Below are 20,218 nucleotides of genomic sequence, written 5' to 3'. Positions count from 1 at the left end.
GTGTTTGCCCATCCTATCACCAAAAGATTTTTGAAGGGACTAGGCAATCTATATCCAGCCCACAGGATCCCGCTGGAGCCTTGCGACTTGCCTTTGGTATTGGACACTCTAATTCGCTCGCCGTTTGAGCCGCTGGCAACATGTGATCTTCGAATGCTCACGATGAAGGCAGTGTTCTTACTTGCCATTACGTCGGCACGTCGAGTAAGTGAATTGGCAGCTCTTTCGACTGATCCGCCGTACATGCAATTCTTCAGTCATCCGGCAGTACTGTGTGTCCAACCAGTGTTTTTGCCAAAGATCAACTCCACTTTTCACATAAATGAGCCCATAACCCTGCCGACTTTCCACCCAAAGCCTCACTCATCATTGGAAGATGTATGTCTGCACACTCTGGATGTCAGGCAAGCACTGGCCTTTTACGTTGACAAAACTCAGGTCTTTAGGAAGTCTCAGCGACTTTTCCTTTCCACAGCCGAATGCTCCAAGGGCAACCAACTCTCTGCACAGCGTATTTCCCGCTTGGTCATCGCTTGCATCACACGATGTTATGCCTTGTGCAATAAATCTCTTCCAAGTAGACTTCGTGCTCATTCCACCCGGGGCATAGCAACATCTATTGCCTATCTTCGCGGAGTACCGTTGCAGGACATATGCTGTGCGGCAACCTGGTCGTCTGCCCTCACATTCGCTAGACACTATGCCCTCGCGAACATACTTACCTCTGATTCAAGGGTGGCCCAGGCTGTCTTGTCTACAGCACGGGGGTGATAGGTCCGAAGCACTCATGTAATGTTGGACCACTGCTGTGTGCTCACCTCGAGTGGAGCACCCTCGGCGACACTACTCGATGAAGAAAAGAGAATTACTCACCCTGTGCAGTAACGTCTGTTCTTCGAGATGTGTGTCCCCATGGGTGCTCCACGTTCCACCCTCCTCCCTGCTTCGGAGCTCCTGTTTATATCTTTCAGATGCTTCCGGTTGGGAGGAAGCTGACAGGACCGGACTGCGCTCAGCTGAGAGGGGCGAAGAGGCAGTCATGCATGCGTGGTCCGGCAGGGGGGCTACTGCTAATAAAAATGTCTCCGGTTTGCGGCGCTGGAACGAGCCCAGCACCTCGAGTGGAGCACCCACGGGGGGACACATCTCGAAGAACAGACGTTACTGCACAGGGTGAGTAACTCTCTTGTCTCTTGTGTAACATGTTTGTCTTCTGTTTGTTTGCATGGCTGAAGAGTACAGCTTGAGCCTACTCTGAGGCTCAGCTTGTAAATATTAGAAAATAAAATTCAGTGAAGAATAAAATCTTTGCAGAGAGACTGATTTACATCAGGATCACCAGAGGCAGAAATGGTAATCCTGGCGTGGCAAAGAGGGTGCCTTGTCACGGTGGGTCTTCTGTGGTGCATGGGAATACGAAGCATTCTAGGACACGTGAATATCTTGTTTGATGATCTAGTCAGATTGTAAAGACAATCTGCAGACAGGTCATCCCTCTGCAATAGGAACCAATTTCCATTTTTCTAATATTTATTTTAGACATATGGGCTTTAACACCAAATTTAATTTTGCCAACATAAAAGTGTGAAATGTTAAAGTTTGATTGAACTGTCCAGTTGGATTAGCATTAAATGTTGTATAAACTGGAAATGAACATGTCATTCATTATATACAAATGATGAGCTGTCTGGAAAAAAGGATTTTCCAAATGCTTTTGTTTTTGCTAATCTAATTTTTCAGAGTTTTATGTTTTCAGGTATCAGTGAGAAAATTCATGTTAACATGATGTGGCGGTGGAATCCCCCTGTTTGTCTCTAAGGGTATGTCTGTAAGCACCCCTAGCTGGTGTGTGTCAGCTTGCTGGGGCAGCAGGGCTATAAAGTTGATGTGTAATCTTTTGGCTCAGGCTGTACCTCAGGCTCTAAGGGTACGTCTATACTACAGCGCTAATTCGAACTAACTTAGTTCGAATTAGTTAATTCGAACTAAGCTAATTCGAACTAATGCGTCTAGAACTAAAAACTAGTTCGAATTAGCGTTTTGCTAATTCGAACTAGCATGTCCACATTAAGTGGACCCTGAACCGGGCTTAAGGATGGCCGGAAGCAGTGCTGGCAGGGCATCAGAGGAGGACTTAGAGCGTGGAGATGCTGTCTCAGGCTAGCCGAGGGCTGTGCTTAAAGGGACCCGACTCCCACCCCGGACAGACAGTTCTCAGGGGTGCCCTGCTTGCAAACCAGTCCTGGCTTGGAGTGCCCGGAGTACCCACACTGGGCACATCACAGCACTCAGCCATCAGACTGGCTGCACTTGCCGCAGGCTGCCATCTGGGGAGAGGGGACAATTGGGGGGCTGCAGGAGAGGTTCCACCCCAAAAGCCCAGTCCTCCCCATCGGGGGCGTGTACCCCATTCCTCCCTCACCTCCTTCCACTTACCCTTCCCTAGCCCCTTTTCTTGATGTACAAAATAAAGGACAATTGTGTTCAAAAATGGAATCTGTCTTTATTGAACAAAACTGGGAGAGACTGGGAAAAGGAGGTGGGAGAGGGGAAGAGAGGGGGAGGGCAACTAAAATGATCAGGGGTTGGGAACAGGTCCCATATGAAGAGAGGCTAAAGAGACTGGGACTTTTCAGCTTAGAAAAGAGGAGACGGAGGGGGGACAGGATAGAGGTCTCTAAAAGCAGGAGTTGGGTGGAGAGGGAGCATACAGAAAAGTTCTTCATTAGTTCCCATAAAGAAGGACTAGAGGACACCAAAGGAAAGGAATGGGTAACAGGCTTCAAACTAGTAACAGAAAGTTCTTCACAAAGCAAAGAGTCAATCTGTGGAACTCCTTGCTGCAGGAGGCTGTGAAGGCTAGAACTAGAACAGAGTTTAAAGGGACGTGAAATCAAGTGATGAAGGTTGGGTCCATGGAGTGCTATTAGCCAGGGGGTAGGAGTGGTGTCCCTGCTCAAGGTTTGTGGAAGGCTGGAGAGGGATGGCACGAGACAAATGGCTTGGTCACTGTCTTCGGTCCATCCCCTCCAGGGTCCCTAGGGTTGGCCGCTGTCGGCAGACCGGCTTCTGGGCTAGATGGACCTTTGGTCTGACCCAGGACGGCCATTGTAAGCTCAGGGCTCAGGGTCGGGGGGGTCTCAGTGGACCCCCTTGATTTTCATGCACACCTGCTCCTGGGTGGCCAGGCTGGCAGCTCTCCTGCCCTAGACGGCCACTTTCCTGTGCCTAGTGCGGAGATTGTGGATGAGGTCCACGATGTCCGCACTAGCCCAGGCGGGTGCCCGCCTCTTGTGGTCTCGGGCAAGCTCCCGGGAGCCACCAGCTTGGTCCCGGGAAGAGGGGGAGGGCTGGGGGGCATCGGGTGGCTGGCTCGATCCGTGCCAGGTGCGGAGTCTGCTGGCTGGGTGCTGGCAGGCTTGCACCTGGCACGGGCACCGTAGCCAGCCCGTGCCCCTTTAAGTGGTCCGGGGCCGGGAGGGGAGCATAGAGTTTCCCTGGTGTTGGCCAGAGTGGCCACCAGGGAAACCTGGGGAGGGCTAGCCTCCCACTAGTTCGAATTAAGGGGCTACACACCCCTTAGTTCGAACTAAGCGCTCCGCTAGTTCGAATTAAGTTCGAACTAGCGGAGCGCTAGTGTAGCGCCTATGAAAGTTAGTTCGAACTAACGTCCGTTAGTTCGAACTAACTCTGTAGTGTAGACATACCCTAAGATCCTGCAAGAGGAAAGGTCACAGAGCCTGGACTCTAACCTGAAACTGAGTGACTATTCTGCAGTTTTTGGCCACATCTCCACTTGCCATGCTGGAGATTGATCTTCTGGCATTCAATTCAGCTGGGATAGTAAGGACCCACTAAATTGAATGTTGAGAGCGCCCATGGTTGCAAGGCATAAGGGAAGCCAAAAGGAGCGTTTACTCCCATCAGCCTCCTGCTGTGATGACTGCACATAGCTTGGCTTAAGGTATGTCCATTCCAGCTAAGTTATTTACGCTGCTGGAATAGAATACCTTAAGATGAACTTCCAGGTCTAGTATAGGTCTGGCCTTTCAGCTTCCCTTCTGAGCACCACAAGCCTGAATTGGCTGATACAGGCTAGCCTCATTGCCATATAAACGTCCCCTGAAGATATGTCTTCACACCAAACCATCAAAGTATTCTTAAACTGTTTTAGCTAACCCAGATTAATATAACTGGTTATTTTAAGCCTGGGGTTAAACTTGAGCTCTTAACCTGAGTTAAAATCTGAGGCTTGGTCTTCACTATGAATTTAGGTTGAATTTAGCTGCATTAGGTCAATTTTCTAAACAATGTGTCTACACCAGGAAGCCCGTTCCGCCAACTTTAAGGGCTGTTAAAATATTTCTGCTTGTTAAGAGGAGTAACACTAAATTCAACCTTGCGTGATGGACTTTTGGGTAATGCAAATGCAGCGCTGTGCATGTAGATGTTCTTGGACTCTCAGAGGTGTGCCACGGGCCCCAGTGTGACCATTTTGGCCAGCACTTTTAGCTCAACTGCTCTCCCAGATATACAAGAAAAGTCCCGGGAAAATTTGAATTTCATTTCCTGTTTGGCCAGTATGGTGAGCACGGGAGCACACCTCAGCAGCATACCCTGACCATGAATGCCCAGGGTCACAAATGAGCTCCAGTGTGGAACATGCAGGACATCTTGTATCTGACTGCTGCTCAGGAAGAGGAAACTCTGTAGGCAGAACTCCAAAGCAGCAGAAGACTTGCTGATATCTGTGCCAAAATCACATGGGGCATAGTGAAAAAGGATACACCAGCAGTGCCACATGAAAATAAAGGAGCTTAGGCAGGTGTACCAGAAGACAAAGGAAGCAAACAAACCGTCTGGGTAAGAGCCACAAACATGCCGCTTCTATGACCAGCTGCATGGGATTCTAGAGGGACCCACCCAGTGTCCCACAGGTGTCTGGATACGTCTCAGGTGATTCTTCAGGCAGCCTTTGGCAACAACAAAGAGGATATTATAGAAGAGGAGGAAGAGAATGCTCAACAGGTAAATGGAGCATCTGATCTCACTAACAGCCAGGACCTTTCTATAATTTTGAAGCCTGTCCCCTCTTCCCAGGACATATTGCTGTGGTGGCCACTCTGCCTACATAGCAGGGGCTCGCCGGAACAGTTGGTTAAGGTGTCTGGAATCAGAGCAGGAATCCTTCCTACACATTTCTGCAAAGCTCTCATAAAGACACTCTTTCATCCATCTCACAAAGTGTCTGGGGAAACCTGCCTTATCGCCCCTTGATGGTAGGACACCTTGCCAAGCCAGCAGTAAGTGATCTGGCATCATTGCAGCACAAAGCATTGCACTTTAAGGTCCAGATTTCTGGCCACATTCAGTCAGCATCTGCTCCGTAACACTCTGCGTGATTCACAGAAGACTGATGCTGTGCATTGCAACCTGGATGAAGCAAGCAAAGCTTTAAGTTGATACCACTGAGGCAATAAATCTCTGTTTGCTCATTCCTGCTGACCACCTGAGCTCCTGCCACTCTGCCAGGCCCTGCCTTCCCTAGGCAGGCACCTGTGGGAAGAGGAAGTTGCACTTTCCCGAAAAATAATGGGTGGCAAACACAGTGACCATAGGAGCTCATGCCACCATGCCTGGCCTCATCTCCTCCCAGCAGGCCCCAATGGGAAGGCCAAGTTACATTCTCCTGGCAAATGGGGTGGCATACACAGGAAAGGTGACCAGTCGAGACCCTGCAAAACCTATCCCCCACTCTCCAGCACAACCCTTCACAACATCGGACCCCTATTGCAAATGCAGATGCACATCTAGCCGTGAAAGCTACAATTTGCAGCCACTGTGTCGCACATGCTTTCAAAGCGGAAACAAGACCCCCAACCTGTTGTTTACCATGAGTGCCACCAAACCGAGTCCAGCTGCTCCCTTCAGAGCTGTGTGTTGTATATGCCTAGTGGGTGTTTAAAAGCATAACTTTGGCCTTGTGCATAACAGATGCCTATTGTGTAGGACAAACGTTCTTTCATAGTAAAAGATCAGATTCTGAATTCTACAATGTATCTTCTCTAAAGTCTGCCCTTTACTTTTTTCATTACAGCAGGTGCAACAGTGAGATTGTTGCACACTCCCCTAGCTCCTCCAGCACTTGAGCTATTACAGATCAGAAGTTGAAAAAATATTAGGTATGCCATGTTTAATGAGCAAATGCAATCTGTTCTTACTGACAGGGTGCAACTAAATGCATGGTGGAGAATGATACTGCAAATGCCACAAACAGACCATGTGGAGAGCATGCAGGGAACACAAACACAAGACCCAGGATGAGATTGAGGCTCATGAGACAGCAAACAGAGCTGCTGGTGTACCTGGTAGAGGCCCAGAAAAAGCATCTGGAGCACAGAGATGCCCCCTCCCCACCGCATCCCGTGCTGAAGCACCTATCTTCCTCACCAAGTCCCATAGCCTCTTCTTCCAGGTGCCCTAGGATGCCAGGGGTGAGGGGGAGTCAAGATCAGCCTTGCACTCAACTCCCAAGGATGTCTCTTAGAACAGAAGCTATCATTTCCATGTCTGTGATTGCTGAACAGGGAGATTGTAATACGCCTCTTGCCCTTGCTCCCTTCCCCCTCACCAGAGCTCATGCTCTAATAAATCTGTTAGACTATAAGGTGCTGCAGGAAAAAAATCATTCTCGCTGTGGGCTTTTATTTATCTGTTATCTGAGTGAAAAGCACATAAACGCTCATTGCTACTGATTTACATGGCACTACCTACAATTGCATGTCAGTTCATATATTCTGAAATAGTCTTGAAATAATATTATACTTCTGATACAGTCTGTATCTTAAAATATTTAACATTTGGAACTTTTCACTGAAAAGATATTACTTTGTATACTGACTAAAGTGATACAAAGAGCTTTTAATTGTACAAAAATTGCTTTATTTTGTTTCTAGCCAAACTCCATTTTCTCAACACTGACGAATCTCTCACCAGCACTTAAGAGGAGCTTATAATCATGCTACATGTTTACACAATATATTTTTCAAAATATAATACTATTGGGTTTATATATTGTAAATATTTTAATAACAAATCCTACAGAATTGGAAGTTTAACATTAGATTGCTTTTGGCAGGAGTAGCACATTATATGGAGCTGGTAAAGTTCCTACTGCAATCTGAAATATTACATTCTGCTCTTTAATGCATTTCCTTTGTGTGCATGGTGGTCTTTATCTAGCATTGAGTAAAAGCTACCATAGATAATCCATAGGCTATCTGGATACCTCCATTCTCTTATCGCTAGTACTCCCCCAGTCACACTACATTTTTCTGTCTATCTAGTGTTTTCTACCATTGTAATGGGTGTAGTATACGTATAAAATATAGTTTGGTATATTTATTATTCATTTTATTTATAAAATATAAAAATGTGGCCCTCTATGCTGTGGGCATGCAGATAAAAATATCTAGATTTTAAATACTCCTCGATTTTAATTAAACTACTTGCAGTACTAAACAGTTTTACCTACTACACCTCTTTTACCTGTGGCACCTTAGAGATTCTAACAAATATAGTATCATGAGCTTTCATTGGCAAAACCCAGTGAGTATATATATTTTTGTTAGTCTGTAAGGTGCCGCTGGCTACTCATTTTTAAAGTTACAGACTAAAAAGCTATCCCTCTGAGACTCGTTTCTAAGCATTCTTGAGAATGTATTGGTTTAAAATGAGCTGAAAGAATTCCAAAAGTTTAACATTCCTGAACAATTTCAGAAAATTAGATCCATACTGGTTTGTTGATTACATTAATTGTTTTTATGGAATTTTTAAACTTTATCAGGTTTTTATTTTGTCTGTTGGATTAGATTGAAGTAGACTTCAGTGTTTAAGATAGTAAAAACAGATGTATTTTACAGCTATTTCACTTCTATTTGTAGCTTGAGCATTTAGTCATGAAATCCTGAAAATCTATTTCTGTGAACACAGATTAGATTAACAAATTTCTAGATGGATGGGAGGGCTTCATGGAAACTATGTAAACAGTAGTTAAGAGAATGGTAGGTAGAACTGAGAGAGATACAGATAGTCCATTCAAGAGTAAGAAAAATCCATATTATAGAAAGAAAAAGAAAAGAAAAAACCTATGTTTGGAAACATAGGTTAAGTATAGGAAATTCATTCCTCCCACACCCAGTCCCCCTGCATCAACTCTCAGCCTCCTCCCGCACTCTGGACCCGTCATTTTGAGCCCTACTACAGAGCCTAGAGGGCCTCACAAAATCTCATAGCCCCAGACCCCCAGAAGAGTTTATCCAGCCCTGACTATAATTGTCCAGAGGGCTCTTCATAGTGAAACACTGCTTGGGTGCACAGATTTTCCCATAAGTCCATGTATTGATTCTGCACCTACATTTGGGAATGCCAGTAACTTCCACTGGCTGTTATGCCTTTATTCCTCTTCTGTTCTGAGTATTAAGCTCTGAAACAAAGCCTAGATTTTCCTGCCATAAAGGAGTCATCCAGACACTTTGTTTGATGAAGTCTTACCCATTTTCTGGAATGTGACATTTATTTGACTCACTTAGCAGAACAGAAGTAACCAAAAAACACCAAAGATCTCTTCTTCAGGTCCTATCTGTGCTGCTTCTGCTTGACGTTAATAAAAACACTTACAAGAAAGAGGAACAAACTGTCCAGAGCATAGAAGAAATTGTTTTCATTACAGCTTATCTTCACTAGAGTCCTTACTATGAGCTGGCAGATCTCATGAATTCCCAGGGCCTGCAGGTTATGGTTTTCCAGCAGGGTTTGTTGTCAAAATAACAAGGATCAGATGCCAAATAGACTCACTTGTTTAAACCCCTGCTGGTTTTATAGAAATCCTGAAGCAGATACAGAGATAATGGGTTTACTTGCCTTCGAACAAACCAGATTACTGGTGACCTGGAAAGGTTCTCCCTAAAATCCTATTAGGTCAGTACATGCCATCACTCTAGGGCACATTTGTTACTTACATCATTATACTGCAGATTCTTTCTTTCTTTTAGAATATCTTTGTTTTGGGATATTTGTATTATTGTAACTTTTAAAAGAAGAGATTTAGAATTGGAAGAGATGGGCTCTTGTGTTTTTACAGATGTTCAATAATAATTCAAGCCTTATGTCTGTCCTTGGAACTGCAAGAAAAGTTTTATGGGAAGCTGATTTGATTTTTCAAAGTATTGAATTTTTATGCTTGTTTTCCAAAGCACAGATTGTTTTCATTTGAATTTAATAATTTAAACTATCTACCTTGTTTTCTGTTGCAGAATGGGTGCTTCAGACAACATATACAAGGGTCGGAGCACTTTCATGGAGGAACTGACAGATACAGCAGAGATAATAAGAAAAGCAACCTCAAGTTCACTAGTAATATTGGATGAATTGGGGAGAGGGACTAGCACACATGATGGAATTGCTATTGCTAATGCTACACTTGAACATTTTATTAGAGATGTAAGTGTTTAATCTGTCATGCACTTTTAAATATATTTGTATCTGTATTCTAGGGAACACTGAATGGTATGCTATGCACATCTGGAAGGATATTTTTTTTCCTTTGTGGAGCAGTGTGCATGTATTCAGCTTTAAAATGAAGAACTGTGGAAGAGAGGACAACCGTAGTAAATGGATGTTGTAAAATATCATACGTGTGTATCTTTTGCTGTAGGTGGGACCGTTGACACTTTTTGTTACTCACTACCCCTCAATATGTGATCTAGAAAAGATATACCCAGAACAGGTTGGGAACTACCATATGGCCTTCCTGGTGAATGAAGAAGAAAGTGAACAGCAAAAAGGTACAGTATTAAATGTGTCTGAGATTACTAGTAAAGATACTAGGGCAGGGCAGGAGGCTGGGGCATGAGGGTTACAGGAGTGGGGTTGGGAGGTTAAGGAGGAGCTCAGTAAATGGGGCTAAGGCTGTGGGGGGGTGAGAATAAGGTTTGAGCGGGTGAGGAGGATTTCAGGGCAGGGGCTCCCATGTGGCAGGGGTCTTTTCTCCCCCTCACCTGACTGTCAGGGGCCTTCTCTCCTCCTCCCAATTCCCTCTGGCCAGCAGGGGCCTTCTCTCTCCCCTCCGGAAGCCTCATCCTAACCAGCAAGGGCCTCCTCGCCCCCTCAATGCAGCCAGGGCCAGGGTGATGGTGAAGGGTTTGGGGCGGGGGGCTATTTACCCAGTCTGGTGGCAGGAAGGATGATGAGCCTCATCCTAGCGATGTAGTTTAAACGATGTACCGCTAAACCTGGGCTTATCAATTAATCCAAATGACTACATGAACATCCCCTCCCCCGTGGCCTCTGTATAAAATGCAGCAGGCAGTATGGGTGGCAGGCAGGAGCCAGTCTGCTCAGGGAGAATTTTAGTAACTCTGTAACCACTAAAAATTGTTGTGGCTGCACGATTACTAAAATAACCAATATCTAACATCCTTAACTTATCCTCAGCTGGCCATTGTCTTGGTGGTGTGGCTGTCCCCAGTAGTGTGTGTACCCTGTGCTCCCTGCCCCCAGTAGCCACTCTCACTATTGTATGCCCCTTCCCTTTCAATGTTATTGAAAACAGTCCCATTACTGGCACTTGCCATTTTCCTGGCATAACCAAACCCTGACTTTGCTTTAAGTTAGGATAAGAGGAAGCTACATACCAAATTTGGTGGTCTTAGTTATTACTGTTTATGAGGAGTTCTTGAACAAACAGACTCATGGATAGACAGATGCACATTTCTAAAATACATAGATAGAGTTATAACTGTAATTTTAATTCCACCATCCCCACACTCTGCTCTTCCTCAAATTAAGCCCATTGGTGTCCAGAGAGCCTTTTGGTGTGAGAGCCCTTTGTGGACAGATCCTGGCACTTTCTCCACTCCTTCAGTATCTGTTCAGGGATATTGAAGAGATGTGATATTATGGTTCAGAGAACTATTTAGTTTTATCCATTTAAATTGTACACTAAGGGTATGTCTGCGCTGCTTATTACTTATGGCAGCATGTCAAGTAAGTACATTGCATATTCCACTAGCCCATGAAAATGTAGCTGAGTAGCTGGATAAAGACACGTCTGAACCTTTAGAGTACATATTGTACACAACTCTGCATGCCCAAGCATTGCCTTCTCTGTTTACACTGCTGTTTTTAGCAAATGCATTCCCCTGTCACAGCATTTTACTGATGTATGTGAAGATACACCACTGTGGGTGTGTCTGGACCTACAGGGTTTTGTCGACAAAAGTGGACTTCTGTCGACAAAACTGTACCTGCGTCCACACTGCCTTTGAGTTATGTCGACATAACATCGACAAAACTCAGCAGTTTTGTCGACGTATGTAAACCTCATTCTACGAGGAATAACGCCTTTTGTTGACAGAGTTCTGTCGATAGAAGGCATTATTGCATCTACACTGTCCTTTGCGTCCACACTGTTATGTCGACAAAGCGGCTTGCTTTGTCGACAGAACTGGATGTAGTCTAGACGCTCTTTGTCGACAGAAGTTTTGTCAACAATATCTGTCGACAAAACTTCTGTCAACAAAACCCTGTAGTCTAGACATACCCTGTGAGATGAAGCCTGCTTTTCATTGTGATCTGTAGCTACATATACCCTGTATGTTGCCAGGTACAGTTTTCAGTGTAAATGTAGCCTGAGTTATTATTGGTATCCTTACCAGCCTTATAAAGAGATAGAGCCCAATTCTGCAGTCTCTCCCCCCACATAATTTCTCCCTTATCAAGCCCCAAGTGAAAATAAAGCTGTTGGAAAGGGGCTATGCAAAGTATACTAACTAGGTAAGAGACATTTGGTACTTGATATAATCCATCATCTTTTGGCTAATGTTCCTTGTAGAGTAGATATTAAGGAAGAAACACGAATTGCAGAGATAAGTTATGTCAACTTAATCTTAAGGATTTTGTATTCTATTGATACAATAGTGATTTTTTTAAATTTATTCTCTAGGAACTGAAGATGAAGAGAATCCTGAATTTATCACTTTTCTTTATCAGATAACTAGAGGAGTTGCTGCAAGGAGTTATGGACTAAATGTTGCTAAACTAGCAGATGTTCCTGAAGAAATCTTAAAGAAAGCAGCTCACAAATCAAAAGAGCTTGAGGGATTAGTGAATATGAAAAGGTCAGAATAATTGTGATGTATTTTTCTGTGTGTATTAAACCTTGAGATGTGAGTAGGGGAGTTTTTCCCCAGTAAATGGGGTATCAAAAAGAGCATTAAAAGCTACAGTAGACACACTAAAATAATTAAAAAATGAAAATAGTCTTGAAAAATGTATGAAATTATGCTGTCCTCTTAATTCAAAGCTTTATAAATTAAATAATTGATATTAGTTATGTATTCAGTCACTATCAAAAAATTATACTAACTAAAATATGCGGTATATTTGGGGTTTTTTTGTTTTTTTTTTTTAACAATTTGAACTAGTATGAGCAGGAACAATTTTGAATTTTTACAGCGACTTTTAAAAAGCTAACTTGTTCTGAAACATATATTTTTACATTTTCTTCAGGAAAAAAAATATGTAATGCGATGTCTACTTATATAACTTTCTTATTTATTAACAGGTACCAAAATGATTGGTTGATGTTTTGAAATGTTTAATCCAGATATTTTTAATTTAGAAAGTAATTTCAATTTGTTTACTTGACACGTAAACCACATTTGCTAGCTGTTTATAAAAATAGAGAAGGACCCTGGTGAGCTTTGTTACTTAATTAAAAGTAAATCTTTGAATTAGCTTTGAGAAACCTCAAAACTTTACATTTTCCAAAAATTTAGGAACTTTAATGATTTTGCTAATATTGAACTTCAAATATAAACTTTATATACACCATGGTTGTGTCTACACTGGGCCACTTATTCCGGAAAATCAGCCACTTTTCCAGAATAAGCTGCGAGCTGTCTACACTGGCCCTTGAATTTCCGGAAAAGCAACGATGTTCTACTGTACAAAATCAGCCGCTATTCCGGAAAAACTATTCTGCTCCTGCTCGGGCATAAGTCCTTATTCTGGAACAGTGTAGACATCCCAGTAGTCTTTTCCGGAAAAAAGCCCCAATTGCGAAAATGGCGATCGGGGCTCTTTTTTGGAAAAGCGCGTCTACGTTGGCCACAGACGCTTTTCCGGAAAAAGGGCTTTTCCGGAAAAGCGGCCTGCTAATGTAGACGCTCCTTTTCCGGAAAAACTGAAAACGGAATAGTATTCCGTTTTAAGCATTTCCGGAAATTCATGCCAGTGTAGACACAGCCCATATGTAAATAGTACATTCTGTAGGACTGAGCCTTTAAGAAGAAAATCTTAAAAAACAACAAATAGTCTAGTAGAACCTTATAGACTAACAAAACATGTAGATGGTGGTATGAGCTTTCGTGGGCAAAACCCACTTCAGATGACTGGAGTATAGTAAGTCCAGATCCAAGAATAAATAAGAGAAGGGGGGGAGAGATAAAGAAGGAAAAAGGGGAGGGGAGGGGAGGGTAGAGGAGGAAGCAAAAGAGAAACAGTGAGTAGATAGCCTCATATAACTATCTGACCTATTAAGAACCATTAGCACCTCCACTGTTTGTCAGTGTTTATCAACCTTTTTTTTTTTTATATATATATAAAGGACCCCTTTTTCAAAAAAAAATAAGTATCCCCAGTACCTACAGTTTTCAGACACACAATTTTTTTTTTTATCATTGCAACACATTTATTTAAACAACTTAATCATGGGCGGGTGATGAAATTTTTGGGTGTAAAAAGTACAAAAATAATAAAGCGCTGTAAAACTTAAAACAAAAGTTCAGTTTTCCCCAAATTTCAGTTGTGTTGGCATACTCCCCAGACTTCTCTCGAGTACCCCTGAGGGGTAGAGAAACACTGGTTTAAGTCATTAAAAGGTGGAAGATAGTGTGTGAGCTATCCTCTATCCAGGTTCAAACCATTAGCATAAGAATTAAACTTGTGAATGAAGTTAAGTTCCAATCCGTCTCTGTGTATTTGGCTTGTGGAATTGGTCTGAAACAAAACGATGATTTGGAGATCCATTAATGAGTGTCCAGGAAGATTCAAGTGTTCTCCAACAGGTTTTTGCCTGAAACACTTCCTCCAAGCATGGCACAACATCACACAAGATTGTTGTGTACTCAAGATAGTGCATTCTAGGTACTCTATCCCATTAATCTCACTCAAGCTTTCCCTTCACCCTTCCCCATCCCTCTTCAGAAACCCTTCTAACAAATACCTGTTCTGAACAGAGGTCCTGACCTTGCTCCAACAGTTCCACCGCAAGACATAGGGAAAGGGTTCTACTTCCACTATTTCCTGACCCAAAATAAAAATGGAGGATGGTGACCCATCGTAGATCTGTGATGACTCAACATATCCATACACTCCCAAAGATTCAGGATGGTCACTCTTGGCACGATAATACCTGCACTGGAACAAGGGAGACTGGGTTTCAGCCCTTGACTGGGAAGGAAAGGCTAGTTCAGACCACAGCAGTATACTCCTGCTCTGAGTCCTGTGACAGGCTCTCCGCTCTTCCTTGCTCTGTGGCGACGGTGTTTAGGGGAGGGGAACATCGTGATATCAGCATTTTCCTCTCCCCACACTGCACAGCCAGGAGGAGGATCCCAGAAGCTTCCTGAGAAATGTGGTTCAAAATGGGGGAGGGGTGCCTGAACACACGGTGCCAATGTGCGTGGCTCTGCTAATCAAGCACATGGCACTTGAATCACTCTTGGGCAGTAGCCGTACCAGGCAGGTTAGAGAGAACATAGACGTTGAGACCCCTCTTTTGGGTTAGCAGTTGCATTTTGAGAAATGCTGATCTCCCCCCAAAATATGTCTAGTATAGGGCAAAATTACACAAAATGCCAGATGTCATGGGGGAAACAAGATTTTGTGAGCTGCATTGCATTTTTCATGGCTGTGAATTTGATTAAAGACTACTGTGTAAAGAGAAGACAGTTTAAAGTAGCAACACAGGTGTTTTGACCTAACCTTAGTTGGAGTTGGTAATGTTAATTCTGCCTCATCTGAATTTTCCCAGTTCACATAATTAAGCTTACATAGTCATCATTTTAAGAGAGCTTTGCATATGTAGGATTTTTTAAAAAGGAAAAGCAAAAGTAAGGGTTTATTTGTTTTAAACCCGTCAGCATGCATTACCACCAAGAGTTGAGCCATGCTCCTTCAGTACTCCAGCACACCACAGCATTCTACCACCTGAATTCCAGAACTAACTATACTAGCTGTCATCAGGGGAAAATTGTTATCTGATATTGAGCAGCCCCTAGACAACAGCAATCTAAGAAATGGAAATATCCGAGTGACCTCATTTACAGACAGCCTAGACAAAAAGAGAATCACAGTGGACTCTTTCTGTGAGGCAGTGTGGCTAATCAAGCTTGGCTTGATTATCTTACCCAAAAGAAGGCTGAGGGGAGACATGATTGCTCTCTTTAAATATATTAGAGGGATAAATACCAAGGAAGGAGAGGAATTATTTAAGCTCAGTATCAGTGTGGACACAAGAACAAATGGATATAAACTGCCTACCAGGAAGTTTAGACTAGAAATTAGATGAAGGTTTCTAACCCTTACAGGAGTGAAGTTCTGGAACAGCCTTCCAAGGGAAGTAGTGGGAGCAAAAGACCTATCTGGCTTCAAGATAAAGCTAGATGGGTTTATGAAGGGGATGGTTTGATGGGATAACATGATCTTGGCAACTAATTGACCTTTCACTATCAGTGGTAAATAGGCCGATGGTGGGATAATAGGAGTTACTATAGAGAACTTTTTCCTGGGTGACTGGCTGGAGAGTCTTGCCCACATGCTCAGGATTCAGCTGATCACCATAATTGGGGTTGGGAAGGAATTTTCCTACAGTGTAGATTGGCTGAGGCCCTGTAGGTTTTTCACCTTCCTCTGTAGCATGGGGCACAGATAACTTGCTGGAGGATTCTCTGCATCTTGGGGTCTTCAAACCATCATTTGAGGACTTCAATATTTGAGATATAGGTGAGAGGATTATTCCAGGAGTGGGTGGGTGAGATTCTGTGGCCTGCATTGTGAAGGGGGTCAGACTAGATGATCATATTGGTCCCTTCTGACCTTAAAGTCTATGAGTCTAATCAGGTGGGAGTTGGGTTCCCATATTAGAGATCAGGTTCCTGCTCCCAACTTATGAAACCTTTCAGTGAGGTATGAGGTTTTGCTTGTGAAAGGTACAAAATTAGCACCAGTAGTGAGTCTTGGACTCAGACTTATGCTTTCTGATGCAATGCCCAGCCTCCTAATCAAAGGAGTATATAAATTAGTGTCAACCTCCAGATAATCCATTTGTCTGTTTGGATTTTGTGCTAATGGTAAATGTTCAAGTGAGACAATAGGGCATTGGATGTACACTGCCATAATGTTGTGGGATTTTGGTATGCTGCCAAAAACCAGCTCAACCATGGGAACTACAGATAGAAAATAGTGATATTCAACAATTTGCATCTCTGCCTAATCTGTATGGAATTACATGGTGACAGCAAAAGGCTCCTTTTTGCCTCCAGAATTATTTCTCTGCTAAATGTCAAAAGTTTTTCTGTAAACCACTGGGACATCAGAGTTCTTCAAAAAATGTCACAAGCCTTGTTTTAGACCTTTCCCTCTGGAAGGAGGTGTTAAAAAGTTGAGAGATCAAGTAGCCATATATTAGGAGACGTAGAGTAATAATTGAAAGCTGAACCTTAATACTGCAGTGTTATGTATATGTTTTAGCATTTTTTTCTTGATATTGTATAGCATTGTTTTTGTCAAATGATAGAATAATTAATAATATTAATAAACTGCAATATGGAAGTTTCGCTATTCTGTATTACATACAGTCCGCATGCTGTACTGCTGTATAATTTGGACTCTTCCTAATTTAGGAAGATGTACATAGTATTATAATTTTTGTAAAATGTTCAGTCATTGTTTTGATGTTTATGATGTTTCATCAACATCACCTATTTTAAAACAACGAAGAACCTTATTGTGCAAACTTCTAGGGAGTGAGTACACATGTTGATGTATCTCTCTTGCATATACTTTGCAGGTAACTTCCCTTTTATTTCATTCCTTCAAAAATTTGGGGTCTGAAGTAATGTGTATAATCTCAGCCAAAATTACCAAAATGTCATTTGATTGCATACCATAAGAAGTTTTCCATTAGTATAGAATGTAATTCTTTCTTCCAGTTTTTACTTTTTGATAAAAACATTTTCTTCCAGATATATCTATTCATGCCTTTCATTTCAGTTTTATAATCCTACTAGTATCATAGTATTTTGCAAATGCTCCTACCGAGAAATGAAACGCTAACCATTTTTAGTGATAGTTTTGTTGTTATATAATTCTTAGAATTATATGAAAATTGATGATTCACTATAGTATCCCCATTTCTTTAATTTGCAACATTATGTGTACGCTCTTTGTCAGGTACAAAAGCTTTATTGGACTGATAGTAATTAGTACGGCATGGGAAATAGGTTTCCTGTCCTATGAACACTTTTGAGATTTCTTCGGCTGGTGCCTTGATCTACCATGCTGTTCCCTGTTCTCAGTGTCCCCTGTTGGATCTGTTTTTCCTTCTTGTAGTTAAATGTTAATTGGGCCAGAAAAGAAAGTAACTCTATGTCCTAGTGGTTAGAGCGTACATCTAGGATGAGACTCAGGTTCCAGTTATTGGTCTGAGTTGAGAAACCTATATTAAATATCCCTATTATTTGATCTGCAGCATTACTTTGTGTAAAAAAAAAAAAAAAACCATTAATGAATGGATAGTAATTAGATCTTAGGAAATGGTTTTCCTTTCCTATGATAGTTTCTGAGATTTCAAAATTTTTCCATTACGTGTCAGAACAAAACTGAGACTTTTTCATGAATCGGTATAACATCAACAAGTGGAACCAAACCTGGGACCTTTGGAGCTTAGTGCTTGATCTCTACCACTTGCTTGCTAAAAGCTTGCTCTCATCTAAGGTTGTAGAGGAAACTCATTCTTTCTCTCTGTAAGTGGCCTAGGTGATACTAGATGCGATAGTACAGCACACCCAGAAGGTATGTGGGTTATAGCAGCATTTTCTGACCAAAAAAACCCCCTCCATCTCTGTTTCTAATAGTAATATTTAATATTGTGAATATTTACATTTTAAAATGAAACGTTAAATAAAAGAAAGCACTCATATTTTTGATAGATTTTTCTAAAATAGAGTAATATCAAATATGCATATTTTATTTGTTGTTAGATACATCTTCTTCTGTTAATATAACTCTTACCTGCCATATAGGGTCATGGGCAATTGACAAGAAGTGGTTTCTTCCCAGTGAAGTTTAGTATGCTCCCAGCTGCTTCCTATATGGAAATGTGGATATGAACTTGAAGATCAAAATTAGATCCTTATATGTCACTGTATTGTGCTACCACTAGATTTACACAGTCAGCTGACTCGTCATTTTTTTCTATATCTCCTAGTATGCTGTGTGTGAAAATGAATCGGATATTGTCTATCCAAACTTTCCACTAAGGACTTCACTAGCTTTTCATATTCATGTGAAATATCAGAAATCCTTTCTCGCTCATTTAAAATATCTTGCTGCTATTAATTGGTTTCCTCTTACTGTCTTTCTGGGGCATCAAAAAATTAAAGAAAAAATAATTGGATGTATTTGTTTTCTTACAAATTATGAGACTAAATCTCAAATTTCTTCCAGTCTCTAACAAGTGCATATTTCAGCAATGAAAGTACTGCTGCTGAATGACTGTTGGTATTTGTTTTTAACATTCTTAGCTATGTAAAACAAATTCTTATTTCTCTTCTCTTCATTAACTTATATTGTGTTCAGACAGTCCTTAGTTCCATGTGTTTGTTGCTTTCTGTACCTTAGCAGCCTCATGAAAATAATTTGTAGCATTTCATGCACTTATAGTAGTGACCAAAAATATTAAATATGTACTGTAGAATATTTTGGCCATATATTTAAATGGTGATAGTTAACACAGCATTTTTACCTATTGGACTATTTTACTTTTGAGTTCAGAAGGCTTGCTCCTCAGTGTTTTCAGTGGCTAATGTATTTAAATTTATAAATGTTAGTGTCATTTTGATTTTTGTTTTTCAGAAAAAGACTAAAATCTTTTGCCAAAATATGGACTATATGTGATTCCCAGGAACTACAAAAATGGAGTATGCATGAAACTGGAGATGATTGAATAGACCATTTTAATGCGTCAGATCCTGCGTAATTGAGGTCTGAAATAATTAACAAAATATGAGCACTTCAAAATACTACTGTACAGAGTAATGTATTTGGACAACGTGCAATTTCATATACATTAAGTGGACTGTAAATCTATATGGTGTTTACCCTTTGATGATAAACATCATAATGTACTCCATATTTAGTTTTTAAAGGCAGGATCATTTTATGGATTCTCTCTACCCTATCCCTTAATTATATTTAAAAAATAAATAAAGTGTGCTGACTATTTGCATTTGATAATTTACAGTGTGATTGGAAAATACAAATAATTATGTTTGTAATTGTTAGAAAATTCTTTTATTACAAATAAAATTATGGCTTTAAAGGTTTTTGTGCTTTGATTTCTGAAGAAATTAAATATTGGTGTGTGTGTGTGTGTGTGTGTGTGTGTGTTCTGCGAAATTTTAATTCAGATGTTCATTCTGTGTATCTGATTGTAGTGATAGGCATATCTTCATATTAACACACAACGTTATTTTGCTTTTACTTTTGATTCAGTTGTATAAAGGTCGTTGTCAATTGGATTATTTTTATACTGGCTAATTTTTTAAATTATTCATGATTCTGGAGTCAAGTATCAGAGGGGTAGCCGTGTTAATCTGAATCTGCAAAAGCGGTGAGGAGTCCTGTGGCACCTTATAGACTAACTGAAGTTAGTCTATAAGGTGCCACAGGACTCCTCACCGCTCATGATTCTGGTAAAGCACCCTTTAAGCAATGTTTAAACATTAATTTTTTAGAAAAAGTGTGCATTGGGTACGGATATAAGGGAATTTTTCTGCTTCTCGTGCTTGTAAAAGTGTTATCAGCAGACAAAAAACAACTGTGCCAGATGTGCTCACTTTTTTCTTTTCCATTCTCCCAATGGTTTGTTGCC

At 41.5% G+C, this 20,218-nt stretch overlaps 1 protein-coding gene across 5 annotated transcripts in view; it reads left to right on the top strand.

Moving 5' to 3' along the window:
- MSH3 (mutS homolog 3) overlaps window positions 1–19,666 on the top strand; it is a 220,513-nt gene extending 200,847 nt beyond the window's left edge. For 4 of the 5 annotated variants that reach the window (XM_075932217.2, XM_089779326.1, XM_089779329.1 and 1 more), the window contains 4 exons: window positions 9,315–9,501; window positions 9,716–9,845; window positions 12,005–12,179; window positions 19,201–19,666. In XM_075932217.2, the coding sequence (XP_075788332.1) occupies window positions 9,315–9,501; window positions 9,716–9,845; window positions 12,005–12,179; window positions 19,201–19,291 (583 nt within the window). In that variant the 3' untranslated portion in view covers window positions 19,292–19,666. Of the gene's footprint in view, window positions 1–9,314; window positions 9,502–9,715; window positions 9,846–12,004; window positions 12,180–19,200 lie in introns of those variants that run through there. The other variant, XM_089779327.1, reaches the window with a different exon arrangement.
- Window positions 19,667–20,218: the final 552 nt, after the last annotated feature.

This window comes from Pelodiscus sinensis, chromosome 6 (genome assembly GCF_052426305.1).
Source record: "Pelodiscus sinensis isolate ZL-2025 chromosome 6, ASM5242630v1, whole genome shotgun sequence".
In the NCBI taxonomy this organism is placed as follows: domain Eukaryota; kingdom Metazoa; phylum Chordata; order Testudines; family Trionychidae; genus Pelodiscus; species Pelodiscus sinensis.
This window is presented reverse-complemented; position numbering and strand designations above follow the sequence as displayed.